The sequence below is a fragment of the Typha latifolia genome, chromosome 1, assembly GCF_019914945.1.
Source record: "Typha latifolia isolate L0001 chromosome 1, TyphaL0001v2, whole genome shotgun sequence".
Taxonomy (NCBI): Eukaryota; Viridiplantae; Streptophyta; class Magnoliopsida; order Poales; family Typhaceae; genus Typha; species Typha latifolia.
Window position 1 is genome coordinate 9,490,568 of NC_133086.1, and position 23,390 is coordinate 9,513,957.

The 23,390-nt window shown below is 36.8% G+C and overlaps 1 protein-coding gene across 1 annotated transcript in view; it reads right to left on the reverse strand.

Annotated features, from left to right (window-relative positions):
- LOC140796525 (protein ROOT HAIR DEFECTIVE 3 homolog 1-like) overlaps positions 1-23,390 on the reverse strand; it is a 26,883-nt gene continuing 3,493 nt past the window's right edge. Inside the window, exons 9-15 of the mRNA XM_073149573.1 lie at positions 20,679-20,825; positions 20,522-20,590; positions 20,342-20,430; positions 18,880-18,958; positions 13,272-13,436; positions 2,347-2,438; positions 1-427 (exon numbers count right to left, since the gene is read on the reverse strand). Of these exons, the coding sequence (XP_073005674.1) occupies positions 13,350-13,436; positions 18,880-18,958; positions 20,342-20,430; positions 20,522-20,590; positions 20,679-20,825 (471 nt within the window). The 3' untranslated portion in view covers positions 1-427; positions 2,347-2,438; positions 13,272-13,349. The remainder of the gene's footprint in view (positions 428-2,346; positions 2,439-13,271; positions 13,437-18,879; positions 18,959-20,341; positions 20,431-20,521; positions 20,591-20,678; positions 20,826-23,390) is intronic.

Below are 23,390 nucleotides of genomic sequence, written 5' to 3' on the forward strand. Positions count from 1 at the left end.
TAAGCTTTCATTATTACGTAAACAACAAAGTCCATCCGAAGGAACTTGTACACACTGTTTTCCCCCATCAAATAGTTGAAATTTCCAAACTCTAAGATCAGTTCGAGCAACATTAACGATAACAATTCTGCACGAATGCTTTACCGAAGCTTATTCACAGATATGCCAAAGAGATGGTGGTATAGAACAACGTGAGATTATGCTTCTATCTTGTTCTTCTACTTATCACCGCGGAAATAATAGCAATTAACGCCGGAAGGAGGACAGGTGCCACCGCAGAAAGTATATACATGAAACCTCGACTATCTTGAGCTCTGGCTTCATTTACTTGCTCAAATTCTTCTCTCAGGCTCTGAAATCTATGCATGGCATCCCTACGCTGATCTTCATCACTTTCCTTCACATCTTTCTTTATTATGCGTAGATCCTGCTTAAAAGAAATGGAAATACACAGCAAGGAACTTTAAGTGACTTGTGGATATTTTGACATATGGTGCATGAAAAATTAGATAGCCTAAGCTGTTGACAATCACTCGGTGATATAACAGGAAACAGACCTGATCTGCAAGTAACTTACTTTAAAATTAGAAGCCTTGAGTTCTAAAGGACAACCTTCAGAAACTTGATATATCTATCATTTCTAACAACTAAGTCATTAATACCAACAATCTGGAAATGACTAAATAAATTTTTTCCTCCTTGAAAGTCCATTTTCATAGTTGTTTAAGATAAAAGTTTCAGCACACAACAACCTTTAATTTTAGTGGCAAATACTCAAGTACCTTCCTCATACATCCGGATGCTTGATTAGACTTCTTTCCTTAGGGTAAATATCACAGAAGAAAATTGTAAATGAATCTTTTGTTTTACTTAGATTACCCATTTAGTAATAGTTCTACTATTCAGTTATATCGGTAAGAAAAGAAGTTGAGGGTCTCTTGAAGGAGAAACGATGATTCTCAGTATGTTACTTTACAATTTTTACCTATTTATTAGCTTATAATGCTAAACACTCGATGGGTCAATTATACATGTAATTTTTAATATATTTTATTGCTAGACTGCATATGAGCCCGCATATACACCCATACACTGCACAGGCACTATGCGGTCACAATACCGCCCACATACTGTGGGCAGTTCCTCACAACAATGAGCTCAATGCCATAAGTCAATAGAGATAGAGGATATATTTGAAGCAGGTTTAGTTGGTCTCCTAAAGAAAAATTGGTGTTGAAGTCTGAACCCTTGACCACTAACTTCCTAAACATCAAAATAAATTCTATTTGAAGAGCCAACTATAAAAACAGAATTAGGTCCAAGGCTAGCATATATCACTTTGTAGTTTCAGATATATGACTAGACTAACGACCAAAATGCTGGCAATGGAACCAAAATGAATTCTTGATGGAATTTGGGATGTCACAATGATAAGGAAATGATTAAGAACACTAAATGATAAATCTTGAGCCCTAAATTAGTCTAATGGGGCATGCATGTAAATATAGATATGATGCAACAGAAATAACTCCTTATACATTCTTGAATATAGGCATACAAGAATCAAATGGCGTTAGATCAACAATTTACTTCAGAAGAGTAAAACGCTGGCATGAAATATTATGAACTAACTGGAAATTACCACCATGATTTTTAAGCCAATACTTATTAACTTGTATGGAATAGTCAAAATATTAATTACTCATAAGATAAAGAATATTACTTAATCACAGACAGAATGACAGAAATGAGGGTATATTCAAAAGATATAATTTAAAGGTCAATAATAACTCATAGGAAATTGGATGACAGAGAGAAGAAATTCAGGAATTACATTTACTTCTTAGCTTAGGAAAGGACATCCTCTAGTAAAATCTGAGAAACAATAATGCAACAGAAATAGTGGTTTCAAATCAGTAGCTATCTTGAAGGAAAAGACTTGATCTAAGTTCATAGAAAGTCCTTAATCATCTGAATCTGTTCTACATCATGATAGAGAATCACTTTCACAAACATGCTACAAATGTAATATGAAGTGTTATTACATTCTTGTCTGTACTCTATGTGGCAATTGATCTACCAACAAATAGATCCTTTTATGCATGCACAAAAGCTATACCCAACTGTCTATGTTGAAACTTATCTGGTTGCAATCCAAGTAGAATGACATGTAAGAGTAAGCAATGGTTAGGACTTTGGAGAACCAGGAATCATTCATAATGAATGATAATCAAATTAATTGAGTTGAATATTCTTTCTCCTAAGGAATTCTTTAAGAAACAAAAAGAAAAGCAATGGCATTGGATAGTGGCTCTTTAAGAAACAAAACAAAGTTTGAAAGCAGACCTTCATGCTCTGGGCTCGGGCAAATGTTGTCAGCACTTCTCTAAGCATCTCGCAAGTCTTATCACATAGATCTTGGTATCTTACGCTCAAACCTGGAATACAAAACCCCACAAAATGGAAGAATTGTGGACATGAAACTTATATAGGACAATAATCACAATGCTATTTAGCAAACATGCAGGAAAATAAATCTGAAAACATAGTAGAGGAAAAAAAACAAAAATTAAAATTAAAAGACAGCTGTCAACTGAAGTTTCCTAAAGACCAGAAGTAAAGCAACATACAGTTTGTAGTTTTCTAGCTCTGTCTGAATTAGAAACTCCAGATAGTAGCAAGAACGCTAAAAATAGACATAAACATTAAGTATCTTAACTATCATTAGGACATAAGCTGCGATAAAAGCTGAAATCCTTTTAAATCGGAAGACTTACTAACCAACCAAGAAAGCATTAGGTTCAATAGATGGTCCATTAACATTCAAGAATCTGATTCAAAGAGTCACAAAATCTGAATTCCCTAGTGCTGATCTTTCATGAGAACTAATCTATATTGGCGGTGATAATCTGATTCAAACAGTCACAAAATCTAATCCAATAATAGTAATGAAATTAAATAAATAAATTTACAGATTGTAGAATGTAATATTCTATATAAGTTGAGCCTACTATTTGATACTATCTTCTTAAGACCAATCCGTCCTCCATCATTTGCTTCTAGAACAATAAACGTCAGCCTCTCAAGATATAACGATAGTTTTGGACACGAAAAGAAGCTGCAATTCGAGCCCTTGTCTAACTATGACAGTGCAATACTTTCTCTTAAATGCAAAAAACTCAAAATGTATGAATGGATTAAATTTTTCTATATGCCTATATGCAGACTTCTTTCCTATTTATAGAAATGAACGGCCACGATGAAGGGGTGTATCCATTCGATTGGAACAAAAGGACGTATCTTTTTATATGAAATGACACACCTCTTCGATGAAAGGGTGTGTTCATTTGGTTGGGATGTAGCATCCTTCCATATGTATGGAAAGGACGCACATCTTTAGCTCATCTAAAAGGTCACATCTCTTTAGGCTCAACCGCTACTTTAAAATTAATTTTCATTCACTTACCCTCATGAATTTGAACAAGTGAATATATGACATTAAAATACTTCTTTGAGCTCTTTCAAATCTACCATTAATTCATCATTAATAATATGTGAACCCCACTCAAATTTGAGCTCAAAGTTTATATAAATTCATGTTCAAATACATGATTTTTCCAACAATCTATAAGTCCATCATGACCCTTAGCAAGAGTACATGGCAACCAAAACTTTCTCCATACTGACCCCCAAGCTGCTCCTTGAGTTAGTATATTGATAATGTTGTTCCATCTGTATATCATCAGAGCTCCAATCATAAAAAATGAATGCTTTTGTCGAGAGTGGTGAGTGAGTTGTAGACATATTAGGAAGAACTTTATGCCCCTACTATGCTCAAGATACCCATGACCCCTTGACAACAAAGACTCAAACTCCAAGTAGATATTCTTATGAGAATAACATCAAGATACCATTTGCCACTTTTCCTCTTCACCTTCACTGTCTCTATATCTACTCCTCCTTAACTGATTTTGGGATGCAGCAAAGCATTTTTATTCTATTTGTTTAGAGTTTGAATGCCCCTTCTAGTTATGTTGTATAAATCATGGATTGTTGTGCTAGTCGGCACGACTCGGTACATTTCATGCTAGATCAGTATTGATACAAGGAAGTGTCTTTATACTCCCTCATAGCCATACATATCGGTTGGTGCCACTAGAAATTTAGCATATCTTACTTTAAACAAATCTAATTTGGGATATTTTTCATCTCCTTTGTTACATCTTTATATTATAAATTATACTTCAAATTTTAAAACTCAAAATGAAATTTCAGTTTTCCCTATGTTATTTTTCCCAAATTAGAAGATCCGAGAAAAAATAGGGAAATCATGAGATTAGAATCTAACTATATATATTACAATAATCTAGTGTTCAAGGACTTTAATTTAGTCCCTAAAACTTAATTTAAGGCCTAGAAAGGTTTACAAATTATTTTTCAGTATGTGAAGACTATACGGCATGACAAATATATATCGGCTCGACATGGCAAGTCCCAAGGATACATACCACGCCGAGCTAAGATCGGCACACCCCATGCCATTGGCACGGCAATTCTTAATATAAATGACCATGAGCTACAGATATTCGTTCGTGCCTCCATGCTTTTGTTTTGACTTTGCTTTGGCGCCATTTTTTTCCCACTATTATTGCAACTTGCTTGACAAATCTGCCTCTCAACTCTTTATATGAGAGAACTATTTTAGTAGCTCTCTCCTTGCAACAACTAGTGTGTGAGGTCGATAAACCCTTGTAGAGCCTCTCAAGCAAGGAAACACTCCATCAAATTGCTTCTCTCCATTAAATTCTTGAGTCGGCACCATGTAAGTGCACAAAATCTGATGGGTATTATATCTTATTTTGTCAAACAACTTCTTAACTTTCTTCCTAAGCTTCCTCTCCTTGAGCATTTGGGCCATGGGCTTGAACTATTGTGTGAGAACTGAAAAAAAAAGTTTGAGAGAGAAGAGGGCGCACGTGCGCTGTACGTGCAACCCCTCCCCTCTCCTTCTCAGTTACGCGACGGGAGTGGCTGGGGGATTTCCGGCCACTCTGAATCAACATTCGATTAAAGATTGGGATTAAAACCTAACCTATAAATTAAAAACCCTAATCCTATCTTTTCTTCCCTATCTTCTTCTTTCTTCCTTACCGTCGGAGTCGTCGCTGTGAATCAAACTGCCGGAGTGCCGTCGAAGCAATCAGAGATCACCACGTGACTCCTTGGTAAGTCCTCTTACACTTCTCAAATTTAATTTAAGTTTAATAGGTTAAAATAGAAATACCTAATTTGTGAGGTTTTGGCTTCGTCGGCGAATCACGCCAGCCAACGGCTTCGGGTCACTGTCGTTCCACCACTGGAAGCTTCATGTCGTTGGCCTCATGCCTTGGACGTTCACCTTTGGAGCCCTCGTGGCTTCGGTCACCGTCGGCCATAGATGGAGTGTCAAAACCAGAATAAAAAAAAAGGGGTTGAGAGAGGAGGGTGCACGTGCAGCCCCTCCCCTCTCCCTCTCCAGCACGCGTCGAGGCTGATAAGGGGGGATTTCATCTAATCCGAATCGGATTAGATTTAATCCTCTTCTAATCTATAAATTAGCCCTAATCCTCTTTCTCTTCAACCCCCAGCCCTCTTCTCTCTCTCCTTCCTCCCTTCTTTCGCTTCTTCCTCACCGTCGGAGTCGTCGCCGTGGAATTGGCCAGCCGGAGCGTCGCCGGAGGAAATTGGAACCACCACACTCCTCCCCGGTGAGCCCTCTCTCATCCCTCTAGTTTAATTTAAAATTAAATAGGTAAATCCAAAATACCTAATTTGCGGAATTCGGCCTCGTCGGCAAATCTAGCCGGCCGGCGACTTCTGAGTCACAACCGCATCGTCACCGGAGGCTCCGTGCTCCGAGCCTGGTGTCAGAGATGTCTTCTACGGGGCCCTTGTGGCTCTGATCGACGTTGGATTCCGCATCGGCCATCGATGATAAGTCCTCCTCCACCTCGTGAGGACGACAGAGGAAGGGTGAGAGGGAGAGGAGAGGTTGAAGGTGGTCGTGAAGGGGTCGCCGGCAGTCACCCTCTCCCTCAGTCATCTTCTCGCGTCGGTCGCGAGGGGGGAAGAAAAGGGTTGGCTGGGCTCGGGTGAAACCCGAGCCAACCACCTTTTCCTTTTTAAGTCGGGTTCGGTTCGGGTTTGGATTTCGGATCCACAAACCCGAACCGAACCACTTAAGTTGGTGGGCTGCGGGTTAGCCCGAGCCCAATTCAATTATTTCGGCTGGGCCTCGGTCCAATCCGATTTAGTTGATGTCTTTTGGATTGGGCTGGGCCAGCAGCCGGGCCCAATCCAATGGGTAATTTTTAAATCCATTTTAGTAATTTTTGGTTTTTAAATTTTAAAAATATTGTTATTATTCAAATTAAAAATTTGAATATTATTTATTATTTAAGGTGGCGAATTCTAGTACGTGAGCTAGAGATTTGAGGTTTCGGTTGTCTTGCCTAGACTCAGGTGAGTGGGTTCACTCACATGTTTATTTTATTGTATTTCGTATTTTTGTCAAACCATGTAAATTTTCCGTGTGCAAATTATTTATTTCACCCTTATATGTAAAACTTAAATTGTTGAAATTTCTGTGTGCAATCTATTTATTTCATCCGTATGTGCGAAAATTAAATTGTTTTATTTTTCTGTGTGAATTTAATTATTATATTCAATGCATCACCATACTTCATGCAAATATTGAAATTTGTGACAAGAAAAATGAGATTAGTATTGATACGACTTAGAAAACAGTTCCGGTATAAATCGTTTGCGATTTTCCGTGGTGACTCAAGTCTATTTGGAAGTCCAGAGAAAAGTCATAAATTAGATCACTGCGGTGACTTTCTTAGGTGACTCTGGCGAGGTTAGGGGACAGTCCTAGGATGAATGAGAAAAATTCTTAGGTGACTCTAACTTCTCTCAACGGTTAGAGGAAAAGACAGAGTGTGTTAATCACAGGATGATACCCTCTGATAACCCTAACCGGATCAACTATGAAGAAAAGTCCCGAGCGTCATCTCGAGGTGACTTCTAGTTGATGTGGATCCACAGGTTTTAGACCCATTGAGACATATGGCAGTATAAATATCAAAAGATGTTAATATATTGAAAACGTGCAAGGTTTCAAGTTGTAACATCTCTCTCTATTGTTATCATTGTTATTATTCAGAGAGCATGCCTATTGCATATTATGATGGATATTGTTGCTTTTAGTTTAATTTATTCAGCATTAATATGAATTAAAATTTATTAGGTTAGTGAGTGGATTCCACTCACTGAGCTATAGTTGTTGGCTCACGGGTTCTTTTGTTTTATGTATTTGTTTATTTATTTCAGGTAATAGTCAGCGGGGCGACTGAACGAGATGTACCCGGACTCCACCTCCACTTAGGATTCACCTATTTACCTTTCCGCTCTTTTGATTTTATGCTTTAGATTAGACATTTTATTTATTTAGTTTAGAGACTCAAAAACATTAACATTGTTTTATATTTTTATTGCAATTAGTTATAAAATTTAATATAGTATATTCTTATTTATTTATTTATTTTACCATCGTAGCGTAGAGAGTATTAATAAGGCTTCGTGCATCTCAAGCATATTGAGATGCATGGCCAGTCATGGTTCCTGTTTTGGGTCGTGACATGGAGACCTCCCCGCCGGTGGCCATAGCCGGTCTTTCCTCCTATTTCAAGTCATCGAGGCTATGAGGAAGACGCAAGCATGGCCTGAGGACTGCTGGCGGCAGTGACTACCAACATCTCTCTCTCTCTCTCTCTCTCTCTCTCTCGCTCTCGTCGATCTCCTTTCGAGTTGAAGAACCCGAGTCTGGCCTTCTTTCTTTAAGTTATTGGATTCGAGTCAGGTTGGATTCAAATCCAAGGGACCCGACCTGATTCAATTAACTTAATTGGATTGGGCCTTTAGCCCAATCCAATTAAGTGTATGGTTGGGTAGGCTGTGGGCCAACTACAGCCCAGCCCAACCAATTAGGTTTGTTTTGGCTCAAATAGGTAATTTTTTATTTCAAATTGTAAAAAATTCTTAATATTATTTAATTTAAAATTTTTATTGTTATTTATTATTTAAGGTAGTTATTTTTAGCACATGAGCTAAAGATTAGAAATTTCAGTTGTCTTGCCTAGACCAAGTGAATGGATTCAGTCACATATTTATTTATATTATATTTCATACCTTTTATTAGATCATATAATTCTTTGTGTGCAAATTTATTTATTTCATGTTCTGTGTGCAAATTTATTTATTATATTTTTTTGTACAATTTAATTTTTATAATTTAGTGCATCGCTATACTTTGTACAAATCGCAAATTTTAGTGGGGAAAAATGTTAGGACCAGAAAAAAAAAAAATTTGGGTTGAGAGAGGAGGGTGCACGTGCTCTGCACGTGCAGCCCCTCCCCTCTCCCTCTCCGATGCACAGCGGGAAAAAAGGGATTTCATCTAATCCAAATCGGATTAGATTTGATCCTCATCTAAACTATAAATTAAACCCTAATCTCTCTCTCTCTCTGCTTAATGCTTAATAATCTCAGCCCTCTCCTCTCTCTTTTCTTCCTCCTTCACCGACGGAGTCACGCCGTGGAATCGGCCTGCCGGAACGTCGTCAGAGCCAGCGGAGACCACCACGCGACTCCCCCGTAAGCCCTCTCTAACCCCTCAAAGTTAATTTAAGAATAATAGGGTTTAGTGAAAATACCTAATTTGGGGGTTTTCGGCCTCATCGGCAAATCTGGCCGGCCGACGGCTTCGAGTCGCAGCCGCTACCTCTGGAAGCGCCTTGCCGTTGGCCTCGTGCCGTGGGCAGTCACCGTTGGAGCCCTCGTGGCTCCGGTCGCCGTCGGTCATGGGATCGACCACCGTTCGCGGGTTCTCCTCTACCTCGCGAGGACGGCGGCACCGTATGGGTGTTGAGAAGCCAGGGATGCGGCCGGGGAACCTTCGCCATGGCGATCGCCGGCGTCTTCCTCTTTCTCTTCTTCTTTCTCTCTCTTTTCCTCTCTTTTTCTCTCTCTCTCTTCGGTTTGGGGAAGACAGACTCGGGTTGCCCGAGTCTGATCTTCTCCCTTTTAGTGATGGATTCGGGTCGGGTTGGATCCGAATCCAAGGAACCCGACCCGGTTCCATTATCTATTTGGATTGGGCCTTGGCCCAATCCATTTAAGAATTAATTGGGTGAGCTGCCGGCCAACTGCAGCCCAGCCCAATTGATTTGGGCTTATTTTAGCCCAAATTAATTATTCTTAGGTTAAATTGTATAAACATTTTTAATAATTGTTTTAATTAAAAATGTTATTGTTATTTATTATTTAAGGTGGTGATTTTTAGTACGTGAGCTAGAGATTTGAGATTTTGGTTGTCTTGCCTAGACTCAGGTGAGTGGGTTCATTCACATGTTTATTTCATTGTATTTCGTATTTTTGTCAGAATATGTAAATTTCTGTGTGCAAATTTATTTATTTTATCAGTACGTGCGAAAATTTAATTGTTTTATTTTCTGTATGCATTTAGTTATTATATTCAGTACATCACCATACTTCGTGCAAATATTGAAATTTGTGAAAACAAAAATGAGACTAGTATTGATACGACCTAGAGAACAGTCTCGGTATAAATCGTGTGCGATTTTCCATGGTGACTCAAGTCTATCTGGAAGTCCAGGGGAAAGTCCTAAATTAGATCACTGCGGTGACTTTCTTAGGTGACTCTGGCGGGGTTAGGGAACAGTCCTAGGAAGTATGAGAAAATTTCCTAAGTGACTCTAACTTCTCTCAACGGTTAGAGGAAAAGACAAAGTGTGTTGATCACAGGGTGATACCCTCTGATGACCCTAACCGGATCAGCTATGAAGAAAAGTCTCGGGCGTCATCTCGAGGTGACTTCTAGTTGATGTGGATCCACAGGGTTTAGACCCATTGAGACATATGACAGTATAAATATCAAGAAGATGTTAATATGTTGAAAACGTGCAAGGTTACAAGTTGTGACATTTCTCTATTGTTATCATTGTTATTATGTAGAGAGCATGCCTATTGCATATTATGATGGATATTGTTGCTTTTAGTTTAATTTATTCAGCATTATTATGTTTTAAAATTTATTTGGTTCGAGTGGATTCCACTCACTGAGCTATAATTGTTGGCTCACGAGTTCTATTTTTTTTTGTATTTGTTTATTTATTTCAAGTAATAGTCAGCGGGGCAACTGAGCGTGATGTACCCGGATTCCACCTCCACTTAGGATTCACCTATTTACCTTTCCGCTCTTTTAGATTTTGTGCTATAGATTAGAAGTTTTTTTTATTTTTTTTTAGTTTAGAAACTCAAAAACATTAACATTGTTTTTATTTTAATTGCATTTAGAAATAAAATTTTAATATAGCACATTTTCATTTTATTTATTTATCTTGTCATCGTATATGTAAAGAGTATTATTAAGGCTTCGTGCATCTCAAGCATATTGAGATGCATGGCCGGTCATGATTCCTATTTTGGATCGTGACAAAAAATATAACTAGTATTGGTATGACTTAGAGAATAGTCTCGGTTAGATCGATTGTGACTTTCCGTAGTGACTCAAGTCTAACTGGAAGTCCAAGGGAAAGTTTTATTTCAGATTATTGCGGTGACTTTCTTAGGTGACTCTTGCGGGGTTAGAGAACAGTCCTAGGATAGATCAAAAAAATTTCTGAGGTGACTCTAATCTCTCCTAACAGTTAGTGAAAAAAGACAGAGTGCGTTTATCACATAGTGACACCTCCTAATGACTCTAACTGGATTAGCTATGAGGAAAAGTTCCCAGTGTCATCTCGAGATGACTTCTAGTTGATGTGGATCTACAGGGTATAAACCTATTGAGACAAATGACATTATTATTTTTAAGAAAGATTTTAATATGTTGAAATTGAGAAAAGTTACGAGTTATGTTTTATTATTATTATCATTATTATTGTCGTTATTTTAATAGCATGCTTAGTAGAAATTGTTATTTTATGTTGCTAAATTTAGGTTTTATTTAACACTATAAAATGTTAGAATTATTTGGTTTTTGAGTGGATTCCACTCACTGAGCTATAGTAGTTGGCTCATGGATTCTTTTTTTCTCTTCTAATATTTCAGGCATAGATCAGCGTGATGACTGAGTGAAATACACCGGGACCCTACTTCCACTTAGGACATACCCATTTACCTTTCCATTCTTTTGGTCTTATGTTTTAAATTAATTGCTAATTTAAATTCGTTTAGAGACTCAGTAATAATGACATTGCTTTATTTTCATTACAATTAGTTTAAATCAAATAAAGCAAATTTTCTTCTTTTTTTTATTCTTGCCATTGTATACTTAGGAAGTATTAATAAGGCTTTGTGTATCTCAAGCGTAGTGAGGTACATGGCCGGTCATGATTCCAGTTTCGGGTTGTGACATATTGTGTCTTTCATAGTGTTCAAATATCAAATATAGCAACAACTATTCTTCAACAGCCTAAGCTTTTAAACTAATTGGTAAGTTAACATAATATTAAAATAGGTCCTGAATTTGAATCTCAGGAAGCCTATCTATATTTAAAATATAAAAAACCTTCACCCATTCAAGTCAATTCCACTTTGCACACTACATCAATCTCCTTCAAATAGGATTTTGGACCTAATTGTAAGAACTAAAAAGAAAATTCACGTGCACTGGATGTGCGACCCTTTCTCCTCAACGATGACGGTGCCATAGGTACGGATCGTGCCGACCCCCGGCTGGCACGACACTTGCCGGCCGTGCCGTAAGAGGAGAGAAAAAAATAAGGGATACTCACCTTTGCCTTCGTCATTGCCGTCGCCAATCGCCGTTCGCCTTCGCCGTCGTCGTCGCCATTGCCCTAGCTCGCATCCGGTGCCCTAGCCCGATTGAGGAGGAAGAGAGAGAGAGAGAGAGAGAGAGATAAGGTTATTGGTTAAAACTTTAAGTTGCGAATCCGGATCTCTTTCTCTCGATCTCTCTTCCTCGTCCCTCGAGCTAGGGCACCCGACGCGAGCTCGAACAATCACGACGACGACAGCGATCGGCAATGGGTAGCTCAACGACGAGATTGTTGGCCTCGTGTCATGAGTGCCTTTCTATGGAGCCCTCATGGGTCGGATCATCGTCGGCGACTTTTCCCATTCTCGGGTAATCGGCAGGATCCGTCAGTGGTGTGATCGTCGGTGACGTCTCCATCTCTTTTTCTTTGTCCTCTTCCCCATCTTCATCTTCATCTTCTTCTTCTCATTTTTCTCTGCCAGGTGAAAAGAGAGCTCGGTTGAGATTAATTCATCCCAACCTGAGTTGGGTTTGGCCCGACCCAGCCCTTTTGGATTTCAGGTTCGGATTCAGGTCCGAACGACCTGACCCAACTAATTGAAGGCTAGTTAGGCTGCAGCTTAGCAACCCAACTCATTTTTTTTGTTCGGTTTGGGCTTGGGCTAGTATAGCAAATGTTGTTTCCTTTCTTGGCTCCACAAATACTTCACCTTCTAGGATTTCTCCCTGAGCTTAAACACACAATGATGAGCCACAAAAGGCACCAAATGGTCTAGATCCTGGCAAACATCTAGAAATGAAGAAAATATATTGTGATAAAAGATACCAGATGGAACCTACTATCATGCAAATGAGATCTAAGAGCAGGAATGAATTAAACAAAGATAGGGAAAGGAGAATGTTTTTCAAAAAAAAAAACCTTGGGCCCTCGGCTCATCCAAAAACTCATAATTCAAAAACCAAACGAAAGCTTAAAAACGAAGAGTTTGTTTCAATATCAGGGAGATAAACAAGATTTAGATCCATTACCTGAGTCTGAGGCTTTACTCGGAGACTATTGGGACAGAATAGATAGGTTAACAAATTGATCTTCAGGAATGGAGACAGGCAAGTCTTTGATGGTCCAGAGGGAGGTTTTGTATTATAGCAGTGAAAAAATGTTTCAGCAATAGAAATGAGATGCTACTACAAGAATGACGGAAAATTTCACACGATAAAATCATTACAACAGCTTTATATAGGATAGAGGGGCCAAACCTATGCATGTGATATTGAAGATCCTACATTAGGAGATAGATAAATGGTCAAAGCAATTTTAGATAAATGGTCAAAGCAATTTTCTTGAGAGAGATAAATTTAAATAGCAAAAAGTTGGCTCTAACTCAACTTAAATTGACATTTTATAGATTCATAGAAAAACATATATCACCTTCACATGATTCAACAAACATTTGCAAGCGTTCCTCAACAAGCTCATCAACTAGCATGGCTGGATCAGCTGCATTGCTTAATTGATAAGTGATTTCAGCCCTTCTTTCAGTTGATGCGGCGGAATATAGTTTTTGCAACAAACCCCAACAATGGGCCTCATTTTCTACAAAAAGAAGAGCAATATATAAGCAAGACAATCCATAAGTATATTATCATGACCACCATATAACTACTGAGCACATATCAGAGGTACTAGAAGATTTCACGCCTTTGCTAGACTCAATCAAAATGTAGTCATTAGAGTAAATATATATAACTACTTACAAAAATGAACTACCTACCTAGCCAGATTTTTTTCGTTTTGCCTAGTTGCTTAATTGCAACTTCAGAGGCATATAATAATTCAACCATATTACATTAGATGAAAAGTAGAAAATTTATCTCTAATTTTTATCGTAAACATTTTTTTTTCTTGTCAAGCACTGTCTAGAATAAGCATTGTACTAGAAATAAAGATTCTGAAGAACATAATAATAGTGCCAATTAAAAGTATTGCAACTTTCAAGGAAGAAACTTTGTTTAGTAGGAGTATCTAGACACTAACCATACTTGCAGGAACAAAACCACAAAGTGTTGACAACATTATATTCAACATTTAGACTGGGAAATTTTCTGATAAATTTCAGGTCAACTTCATAAAAATTACATGAAATACTGAGAATTTCACCCAGAAGTCAATTCCAAGTGAGGCAATTAAAAAGATTATATTGTCAAATTACATTGCGAACAAAATTACCTTTTAACAAGACTATTAGAATGTAAAAGAACTAAATATATATCAATTAAGGATGGCAATGTCAGTGGCACACGCCATGCCGACCGCCTGTCGGAAGCATCGTGCCGACATAAAAATTGCAAACAATGGAAAAAAAAAGAGGGCAAGGAGAGAAATTGGGAGAGGGACAGAAAGATTGAGGGGCCTTACCTCCGAGTCAATTAATACTAAAAGTTCTCAAGGCTAAGAAAGAAGTCTAGTACTAGGCAATCAATGCCTTTGGGAATGACATTAAAACAACTAATGCGATCAAAAGGAAAAAATCAAAGTCATAACGAGAGTTAAAAAAGAGTCTCAGTGCATCACATTCACTCGCACCCCAATCATCATTTGAAAATGTTAAAGAGAGTTTTATAAGCTAACAACTTTTAGCTCATTGAGTGAACCTTGTAAGAACTTAAAAATTAAATTGGAGAGAAGAGGGCGCATGTTCACTGCACGTGCAACCTCCCTCCCCTCTCCTTCTCCGTCACGCAACGGGAGGGGTAGTTGCAAGATTTTTGGCCACTCCGAATCAAATTCAGATTAGAATTTAAAACCTAACCTATAAAAACCTAAATTCTCTCTTATCCACCCACCGCAACCCCCTTCTTTCCTCTTTTCATCTTCTTCTTCTTCTTTCTTTACCATCAGAGTCGTCGCTGTGGAATCGGATCGCCGGTTCACCGCCGGAGCAATCAAAGACCACCATGCGACTCGTCAGTAAGCCCTCTCCCACCATTCAAATTTGTTTAAGTTTAATAGGATAGATTAGAAATACCAAAATTTGGTGCTCGCAATTTCATTGACAAATCAGGTTGACCAGCATATTCGGGTTGTTACATCTTGTGCTTAGGAGCTCCACATCATTGGCCTCGTGCCATGGTTGCCTTCTGAGAGAGCCTTTGCGGCTCAAATCGCCACTGGCCAAGGGTTAAGGCCGTGGGTCGTCGCGGTGGCTTTTACCTAAGGTCGTGGTTGGCGTGGTCGCGAGGAGGGCGTTGGCGAGGTAGACAAACTGCTGGCGACCGTTATCGTCGACGATCTTCTTTTTCCCTCCCTCCTCCCACTCTTTTTTTTTCTCCCTCATCGTTCTCATCGAGGGAGAGACGGGTTCAGGTCTGGCTCTCGAACTCGAAGACTTGACCTGATCCTTAGTATTGGGTAGTGGGCTGCGGGTTAGCCCGCAGCCCAGTCCTTTTTAATTATTGGGTTGGGCTTTGGCTCAACCCGATTATTATAAAGATAAAAAAAATAGTGGGCTATGGGGGTTGATTTGGCCCATTTGAACTATTTATTTAGCTTTAAATTTTAGAAATCATGATATTATTTAATTTAAAATTGTATTGTTATTTATTATTAAAGGTGGTGATTTTTAGCTCGTGAACTAGAGATTAGAGATTTTAGTTGTTTTATTTAGACTCAGGTGAGTGGGTTCACTCACATATTTATTCGTATTATATTTCGTGCTTTTTATCAGACCACGTATTTCTCTGTGTGCAAATTTTTTTATTATATTTTTTGTGTGTAATTTCATTATTGTAATTCTGTGTGCAAAATATATGATTCAGAGCATCGCTATACTTCATGCAAATAGCAATATTTCAGTGGGTAAAATCATAACTGATATTTGGTATGACTTAGATAATAGTTCCAAGATAGATAGCTTGTGACTTTCCGTGATGACTCAAGTCTAACTAGAAGTTCAAGGAAAAATTCTATTTTAGATCACTGTGATAACTTTCTTAGGTGACTCTAGCGAGGTTAGAGAACAATCCCAGGTTAGATCGAAAGACTTCCTAAGATAACTCTAATTTTTCCCAATGGTTAGTGGAAGAGACAGGGTGCATTTATCACATAGTAACACCTCCTAGTGATCATAACCGGATTAGTTATGAGGAAAATATCCGAGCGCCTTTTCGAGGTGATCTCTAGTTGATGTGGATCCACAGGGTATAGACCCAATTGAGACAAATGACATTACTATTATTGAAAAAAAATCAGTATATTGAAACTGAGCATGTTATGAGATGTGACTTTCAACTATTATTATTGTCGTTATTATTGTTACTTTAAGATAATGCTTAGTGGAATTATTATTTTATATCGCTAGATTTAGATTTTATTTAAAGTTATAAATTTTGAATTTATTTGATTTTTGAATGGATTTCACTCACTGAGCTATAGTTGTTGGCTCATGGGATTTTTCCTTCTAATATTTCAGGTAATGGTCAGCGTGGCGACTGAGAGAGATATATCGGGATCCCACTTCCACTTAGGATACACCATGTTTACCTTTCAGTTCTTTTAGTCTTTATGTTTTAGACTATCTATTAATTCAATTTGCTTAGAGACACATTAGAGATGACATTGGTTATTTTTATTATTATTGGATTATATTATCGAAGTTAGATTTTCTCATTAATTCTTGTTATTGTATACTTAGAAAGTATTAGTAAGGCTACATGTATCTCAAGCATATTAAGGTACATGGCCGGTCATAATTTTGATTTCGGGTCGTGACGGACCCACTTGGTATAAATATAATAGCAAGCGAAAACTATAATTCGTAAAGTATAATTTTAAAATCCAAAGTTCAACAATTTGTGATACGCAGATAATATCTTACATTATATCAAGAATGTTCATAACATGAGTAATAACAGTGCGAGTAACAACTGATAACATGCTCAAATTTCATTATGCGAAACCTCTCAAATATCAGTTTCCACAGAATGTCATATTTCTCATCTTAGGTTTGTGCCCGTGTCTTTTCTCATACTTATAACATGTCAAGCAAAGGTCACCACTGAGATAGCGTACGGGTCTTTACCTCATAGCCGATCTGACTAGGGTCACTAGAGAGGTGTCACTAAGTGATAAGCACACTCTGTCTTTTCTTCTAACCGTTAAGAGAAGTAGTCACCACAAGCAGCTTTTTAGTCTAACTTAGGACTGTTCCCTAACCTCGCTAAATTCTCCAAAACAAGTAATAATCGTGATCTAGAACAGGTTCGTTCCTTAGACTTCAAGGTAGACTCGAATTTGTTTATGACTAAAGATGACAGATTTTAACTCGCACCTAGATTATTAATTCAAGATATTCCACGTGGACCCACCAGTGAGTGTTAATTTTCAGCTTCATATTTTGCAAAAAAAAGAATATGATTCTCACACCCTATAGTGACTCAAGTCTATCTTGAAGTCCAGGAAACAGACATTCTAGATAAGTATAGTTACCTATATACGTGATTCTAACAAGATTAGGAAACAGTTGTAGACTAAATCGAAAGACTCCTTATGGTGACTTTAATCTCTTTCAACGATTAGAGGAAAAGACAAAGTACCTTTATTACTTTGTGACACCCTCTGGTAATCCTAATCAGATTGGCTACAAGGAAAAGAACTCAAGCGCCATCTCGAGGGTGACCTCTAGTTGACATGGACACAAAGGCATAGATCCAAGATGAGAAATATGGTATTTTGTAGAGATTGAGAGTTCTACATAATTAAATTTGAGCATGTTATCAGTTGTTACTCGTACTGTTATTATTCATGCCTTATTATTCATATAATGAGCATGATTGGTTTTATGTCACATATTATCCGTGTATTATAAATTGTTAAACTTTCGATTTTAAAATCATGTTTTACAAATTATAGTTTTTATTTATTATTATATCTATACGGAGTGCGTTCACTCAGAGCTAAAGTTGTTAGCTCATAAAACTCTCTTTAACATTTCCAAATGATGATCAGGATGGCAAGTGAACATACTGCACCGGGACTTTTTGACATCCACTTAGGACTTTGATTTTTCCTTTTAGTTGTATTAATTGTTTTAGTTTTATTTTGGAAGACATTGGTTGCCTAGTACTGGACTTCTTTCTTACCCGTGGGTGTTTTCATTATTAATTGATTTAGGAGTTATTGACATATATTTAGTTCTTTTATATTTTGGATTTTGGGAATGAAATGTTAAGGCTTCCTGTATCTTAACTTCTCAAGTTCTATTGTGGTGCGCATGTAGGACCAATCATAATTCTGAATTTAGGTTATGATAGTATTAGCACGTGGCATAGGGGCATGCTAAAGATACCCCCGTGCCGTTAGGTATTGAACTAATCAGCAAAATTAAGAAAAATGCCTAAAAAGTTATTTTAGGATGCCATGCTCCCACTTGGCAAGACATGTGCCTCGGCATGTGCTGTGTGGCAAGCAAGGACCGACATGCCCCACTAGTCATTATTTCCGTAAGAAAATAGTCTTAATGATAAGAATATGATTAGCATTCACTATCCACTAGTCATTGTTTTCTACTATGTTACACAAGATTTTCTGTTATCATGTTCCACATTTTTGTTTTCAATTTGACCATAGTGCAACTATAAATTGATATAACTTATCCCTTACGTGGTTTAAGAATTTATCAAGCTCCACTGTGAATTTCAATCAAATCGCTTCATTCAATCTAATTTTGATATATCAAGATTGGAATAATTCTCACTTAAAAGTTTGGTAAATAAAGCTTGCATTAGATTTATTCAAGCCAAATAATCAAATTAAGCTTAAATCACTTGTGAATATTTCAGAATTCCCCTGAATTTGGTTAAAAAAAGTAAAGATGATCTCCACTTCAACTAATAGACCAAGATAAAAACAATGGTAATCAAATATGAAAGAAAAAATATTGTCCAAGTAGCCTTTTAGCAAGAACTAGTTACCTCCTGACAAAAAAATAAAGAAAAAAAAAATGTTTGACATGTAAAAGTGAGACAAAAAGAGTACTCACATTCAGTATATCAGCCTCCAACACTTGGCGTTTTAAGTTCCTCACATGTGCTTCATATAGGAGAGTTTCTTGATCATATCTTCCAAACACACACAAAGGCATGTAAACAAGATTATGGAACAGAAACACCATAAATTGTGATTGAGAATAATAAAAATAGAGGGCAACAGTCATTAATATTATGATAAAGAAAAGGATGCTCCATTAGTCGAGCTCTCGATATGAATGATAATACTTAAGAGGTCTTAAGAGCCAAATTGGGTGATTAGCAATAAAATAATTAAATATTATTCTAAAGTGAAGAATGATCCATTGCATAATTGAGCAGATTAATGTAGTTACATGTTCAACTAGACATCCACGCTATAAGAATTCTTGCCAGATTCCTAACATGGAAAGTTAGGCAACAGATCTACCCAACTAGTTGCAGTAGAGGAACAAGTAACCAGGAAGAAATTTGACAAGGATCTAAGAAATGAGTAGAACTATAAGGTCTCGGAATAGGGAGCTATGTTCTTGTCAAGGCACAAATCAGATTTTAAAGAGTCAAGTGAAACTCATCCATGTAGATACAACTCAGAATTTAGAGGAGTTGGGTTATTACTTTTGATCCTAATGATCTAAGAAAAAGAGCTTATCTATAAAGATCATTCTAATTCTTTAGATTTCCGATGTGGGATTAAATTTAATTAAAAACAATAACACAAAAATATAGCAGTGAATATGTGAACCCACGACATGGGATAAGGAAATATGCACCACAACCAACTGCGCTAAAGTTTGTTTAAATAATTTACTAGAGTTCTTTGAGTTCAAATAAAAAATTTACGAGTTCTTTAAAAGACAGACATGCATTTCATATGCTCACAAATATGCAAAAGAGTACACTCAAACATTTCCACTTGAATATGCAACTTGAAATTTACTATGATTGAAACCATGAGCCACATACAAGAGAAAGGGACCATGGTCTCATCCCCCAGCTCCCTCAAATTTTAAACTATAGTGCTATTTTTTCAATTAAAACCCTATAGAATTTTTTTTTAAATTATTAGATATATTATTTGGGCCCCTCTAAAAGTGGAGTCCAGCTCAAGTCTACACGAGGCCTGGCACAGTCCAGTCCCAGACTAATTTCAGACCGGGTTTGGGTTCAAGTTTTCTGACCAAATTCAGTTTATGCCCATGCTGTTGTGTGTGCCAAATTATGGGCAAAACGAATGAGCCAAGATAATGGAAGGGCTAAGCCTCAATTGATTTAAAAATTTATTAGAAATAAAATAAGATCCAGTTCTAAAATTACTATTATATCTTTAAACTAGCCGTTTTTAAGGTAAAGTAAGATATTATATCATAAATTACAGTTTTACCTCTCAAACTAACTATTTTTTGCCACAGAGAAGTAAAACTGTAATTTGCCCCAAAAATTTGTTCCAAGAGGTATATAGCTAGAGTATCTCACCTAAACAAGATGCAGTCCATAAGGTTTTCCAGCTTTTTGCTGAACTCCATTGGAGTAATTTCCGTACCACTTTTTAGTGACAAATAATCCTAAAGTAATAAAAAGTAGAAAAGGTTAAGTTGTACAAGCAAAAAAGACTTTCAAGTTTCAAACAAACAAAATAAACATAAAGTATGGTACCTCATGAGATTCTAAAAGATTAAGACTATCTTCTGCAGACCTTTCACAGAAGACTATTGAAACCATCATCTGGGGTGTAGCAAATGAATTAAAATCATGCACAGAAGTTTCCAATGAAAACATTTCCTATAATGGTTGGTGGGACAATTATTAATACCCTATGAGTAGGAATATCAAGTCGCCTGTTATTTCGGATAGTCTGCCATATCTTCTTCACACTGAATGAGAATCCACGGGCAGAAACCTTATCCTGTCGGTACCCTGCAAGATCACTCTTAGCAAAACAGTTCCTTAGCTTTGTAACCTGCAAAGAACGTAAATGTTCTTTCAGTAAATTCTTCGATAACTGTTGATGCCAACAGTCACTTAAGCATAGTATGTATACAAGTGAGCAAGTATGGGATGCAAATTAGAAGAAATAAGGTATGTTGCCTTAAAAAGTGCCTTCATTATGAGCCCAACAGCAACAAGACAACCGTCCTACCAAGGCCTCATAGAATGCCCTCATTTTGAACCTATAGGTCTGACATGGCTCTTTAGATTCTCTAACCCTCTTTTCTCTGTAAATATATCCTATAATTTGTTGATAGATAACTAAGAGGCCAAATGAGTTTCTAGTGTGAGGGCAATGTCATCACTCATTTGGAGCAAGAATGTATAATCTCACAAAAGTTGGATGCAGTTCATCAGAAGTGCTAGTGGTCATATTCTTTGTACATTAAGTGTGGCCAAAGGCCAAAGGCAATTCGACCGAATCATTTTAGAAGGCAAATGCCCACCCAGTAGGGGTTCTCATGCATTGATGTAAAAGCTTCCAGCAAAGTCAGATTTATTCCATTACTGTTTAAGCCTCTAAGCTTCATTTGAAGAAGTTAAGATTCTACACTCCTATAGAGGGGAACCAAGATGCTGATTAAGCAGCCAATACGGGTAGAAAAGATGATCCCCGATTTTTTAGTGTAATGCTATGGGCCTCTAAGAATATGTTGAATAATACTTATGAAGTGTAGATACGGATACAAGATACCAACACGACACAACATGGATACGTTGATATTATAAATAATGAAAAATAATTATACAATAAGCCTAGGATACGTAGCTCGTATATGTATAAATTTATGTACACCCGCACACACACACGCACATATTAGTGAACTTGTGTACTTTCATTTTTTTTAATTGAGGAATTATATATTATTGTGGCACATGATAGTTTATATAAGGAGGCCTCCAATTTATTCATTAAAAGAACTACCATTCGTAATAAAGAACAACTATATTACATAGTATATTACTAACTAAGATGTAAGATAAACAAGCAAATTCAATCTATAAATTAAGAGAAATTGATCATTGTAACGTGATTTCCTAATATAGATCACTACATAAATAAGCAAACTCAATCTTTTCTTAAAGAGAAACCTTTTAGGTCCGATAAGATATCAAAGGTATTTTTTAAGGAAATTTGCATATGACACCCTATCTTTTAGAGAAATTATAGTTTGCACCCTATATTTTCACTATTTGAAAATCGAGCCCTATAATTTAATAAATATGTGTAGAAAAATATACCTTGTTATTAGATTTGTTTGTTAAACTTAACCAAACCTCTGGGTTAAGTTAATTATACTGAAATAATTACGAAAATACCTTCAACCAAGTCATGCTAAGGACATTTTAGTCATTTTATAAATAACGGCATTTTAATTATTTTAAAAATAAAATATTTCTATTTAATGGAATATTCTCACGGTATTAGTTCAAATCTAACCTAGGGTATTTTCTGCATATATTCGCTAAATCATAGGGATCGATTTACAAATAGTAAAAATATAGGATGTAAACTATAATTTTATTAAAAAGCAAAGTGTTATATACCAATTTCCTTATTTTTAAAAATTTGGATACTTTAAGGAAGTATTTGATATGTATAAGGAAGTGTCCGATAAGTATCATATCCGATATGGTAACCAATACGGATATGATAAAAGTATGGAAGTATCCATGTTTCCTAGAATAATACTATAACTACAGTTGACGCATAAGATTAGTTTTACCTTTATAGCCCATGAGGGCACGAGACCTCTCCTTTTTGGGGTGAAGCTAAGGGAAATACTTTTAGTGATTTGTGAAGCAGAGAGGAAGAGACCTTTGGACTTTTATTGTCGAGTCTGATGAATAAGACATCGTCGATGTACTCAATGATATGTTGTGGCCAACAACATGGGAAAAACTTGTGCGAGATGTGTGGTCAAAGGCATTGCAATTAGGTTGTGTTAGTTGTGTTTATATATAGTGAGACTACAATGAGATAGCATTGCAATTAGGCAGTGTCAGTTTTGTTTATATACAGAAGACTACAATGAGATAGCTGATGCTTTAGCTAAGACTGGATGTACTAACTTTTATAGTGGATGCTTGATACATGCTTGATGTAATGCTGAGTTAAAAGCTAGGCCGTAAATTGTAGACTATTTGGCTTAACTTCTTAAGAAAAATAAATCAATAATGTCCTATAATTTCAGCCAATATTTCCTATGATCTAAGAGAAGTTGACCTTTACAGTCTTAATTCATTATGTTACTATAAGACAAATCCAATTGCTTAGTTCTTTTCCTTTAAAGTTGAATAGTCTATTAGATCATAATTTCCCTCATCTATTTGATGATTGATTTATGCATTTAGAAAACAAACTAATTCTAGATGGAACTCTGCTTCAAGTGGTAGAACTCAGTATTATCAACCTACAATCCTCGCAGAGAATTTCCATTGACAGCCTAGAGTGCAAGAGAACTAACTGGATTCACTCCTTCAAGGAATTATTCTTTAACTACGCATTTTTGACCCAAACAAAAGTTCATATTAC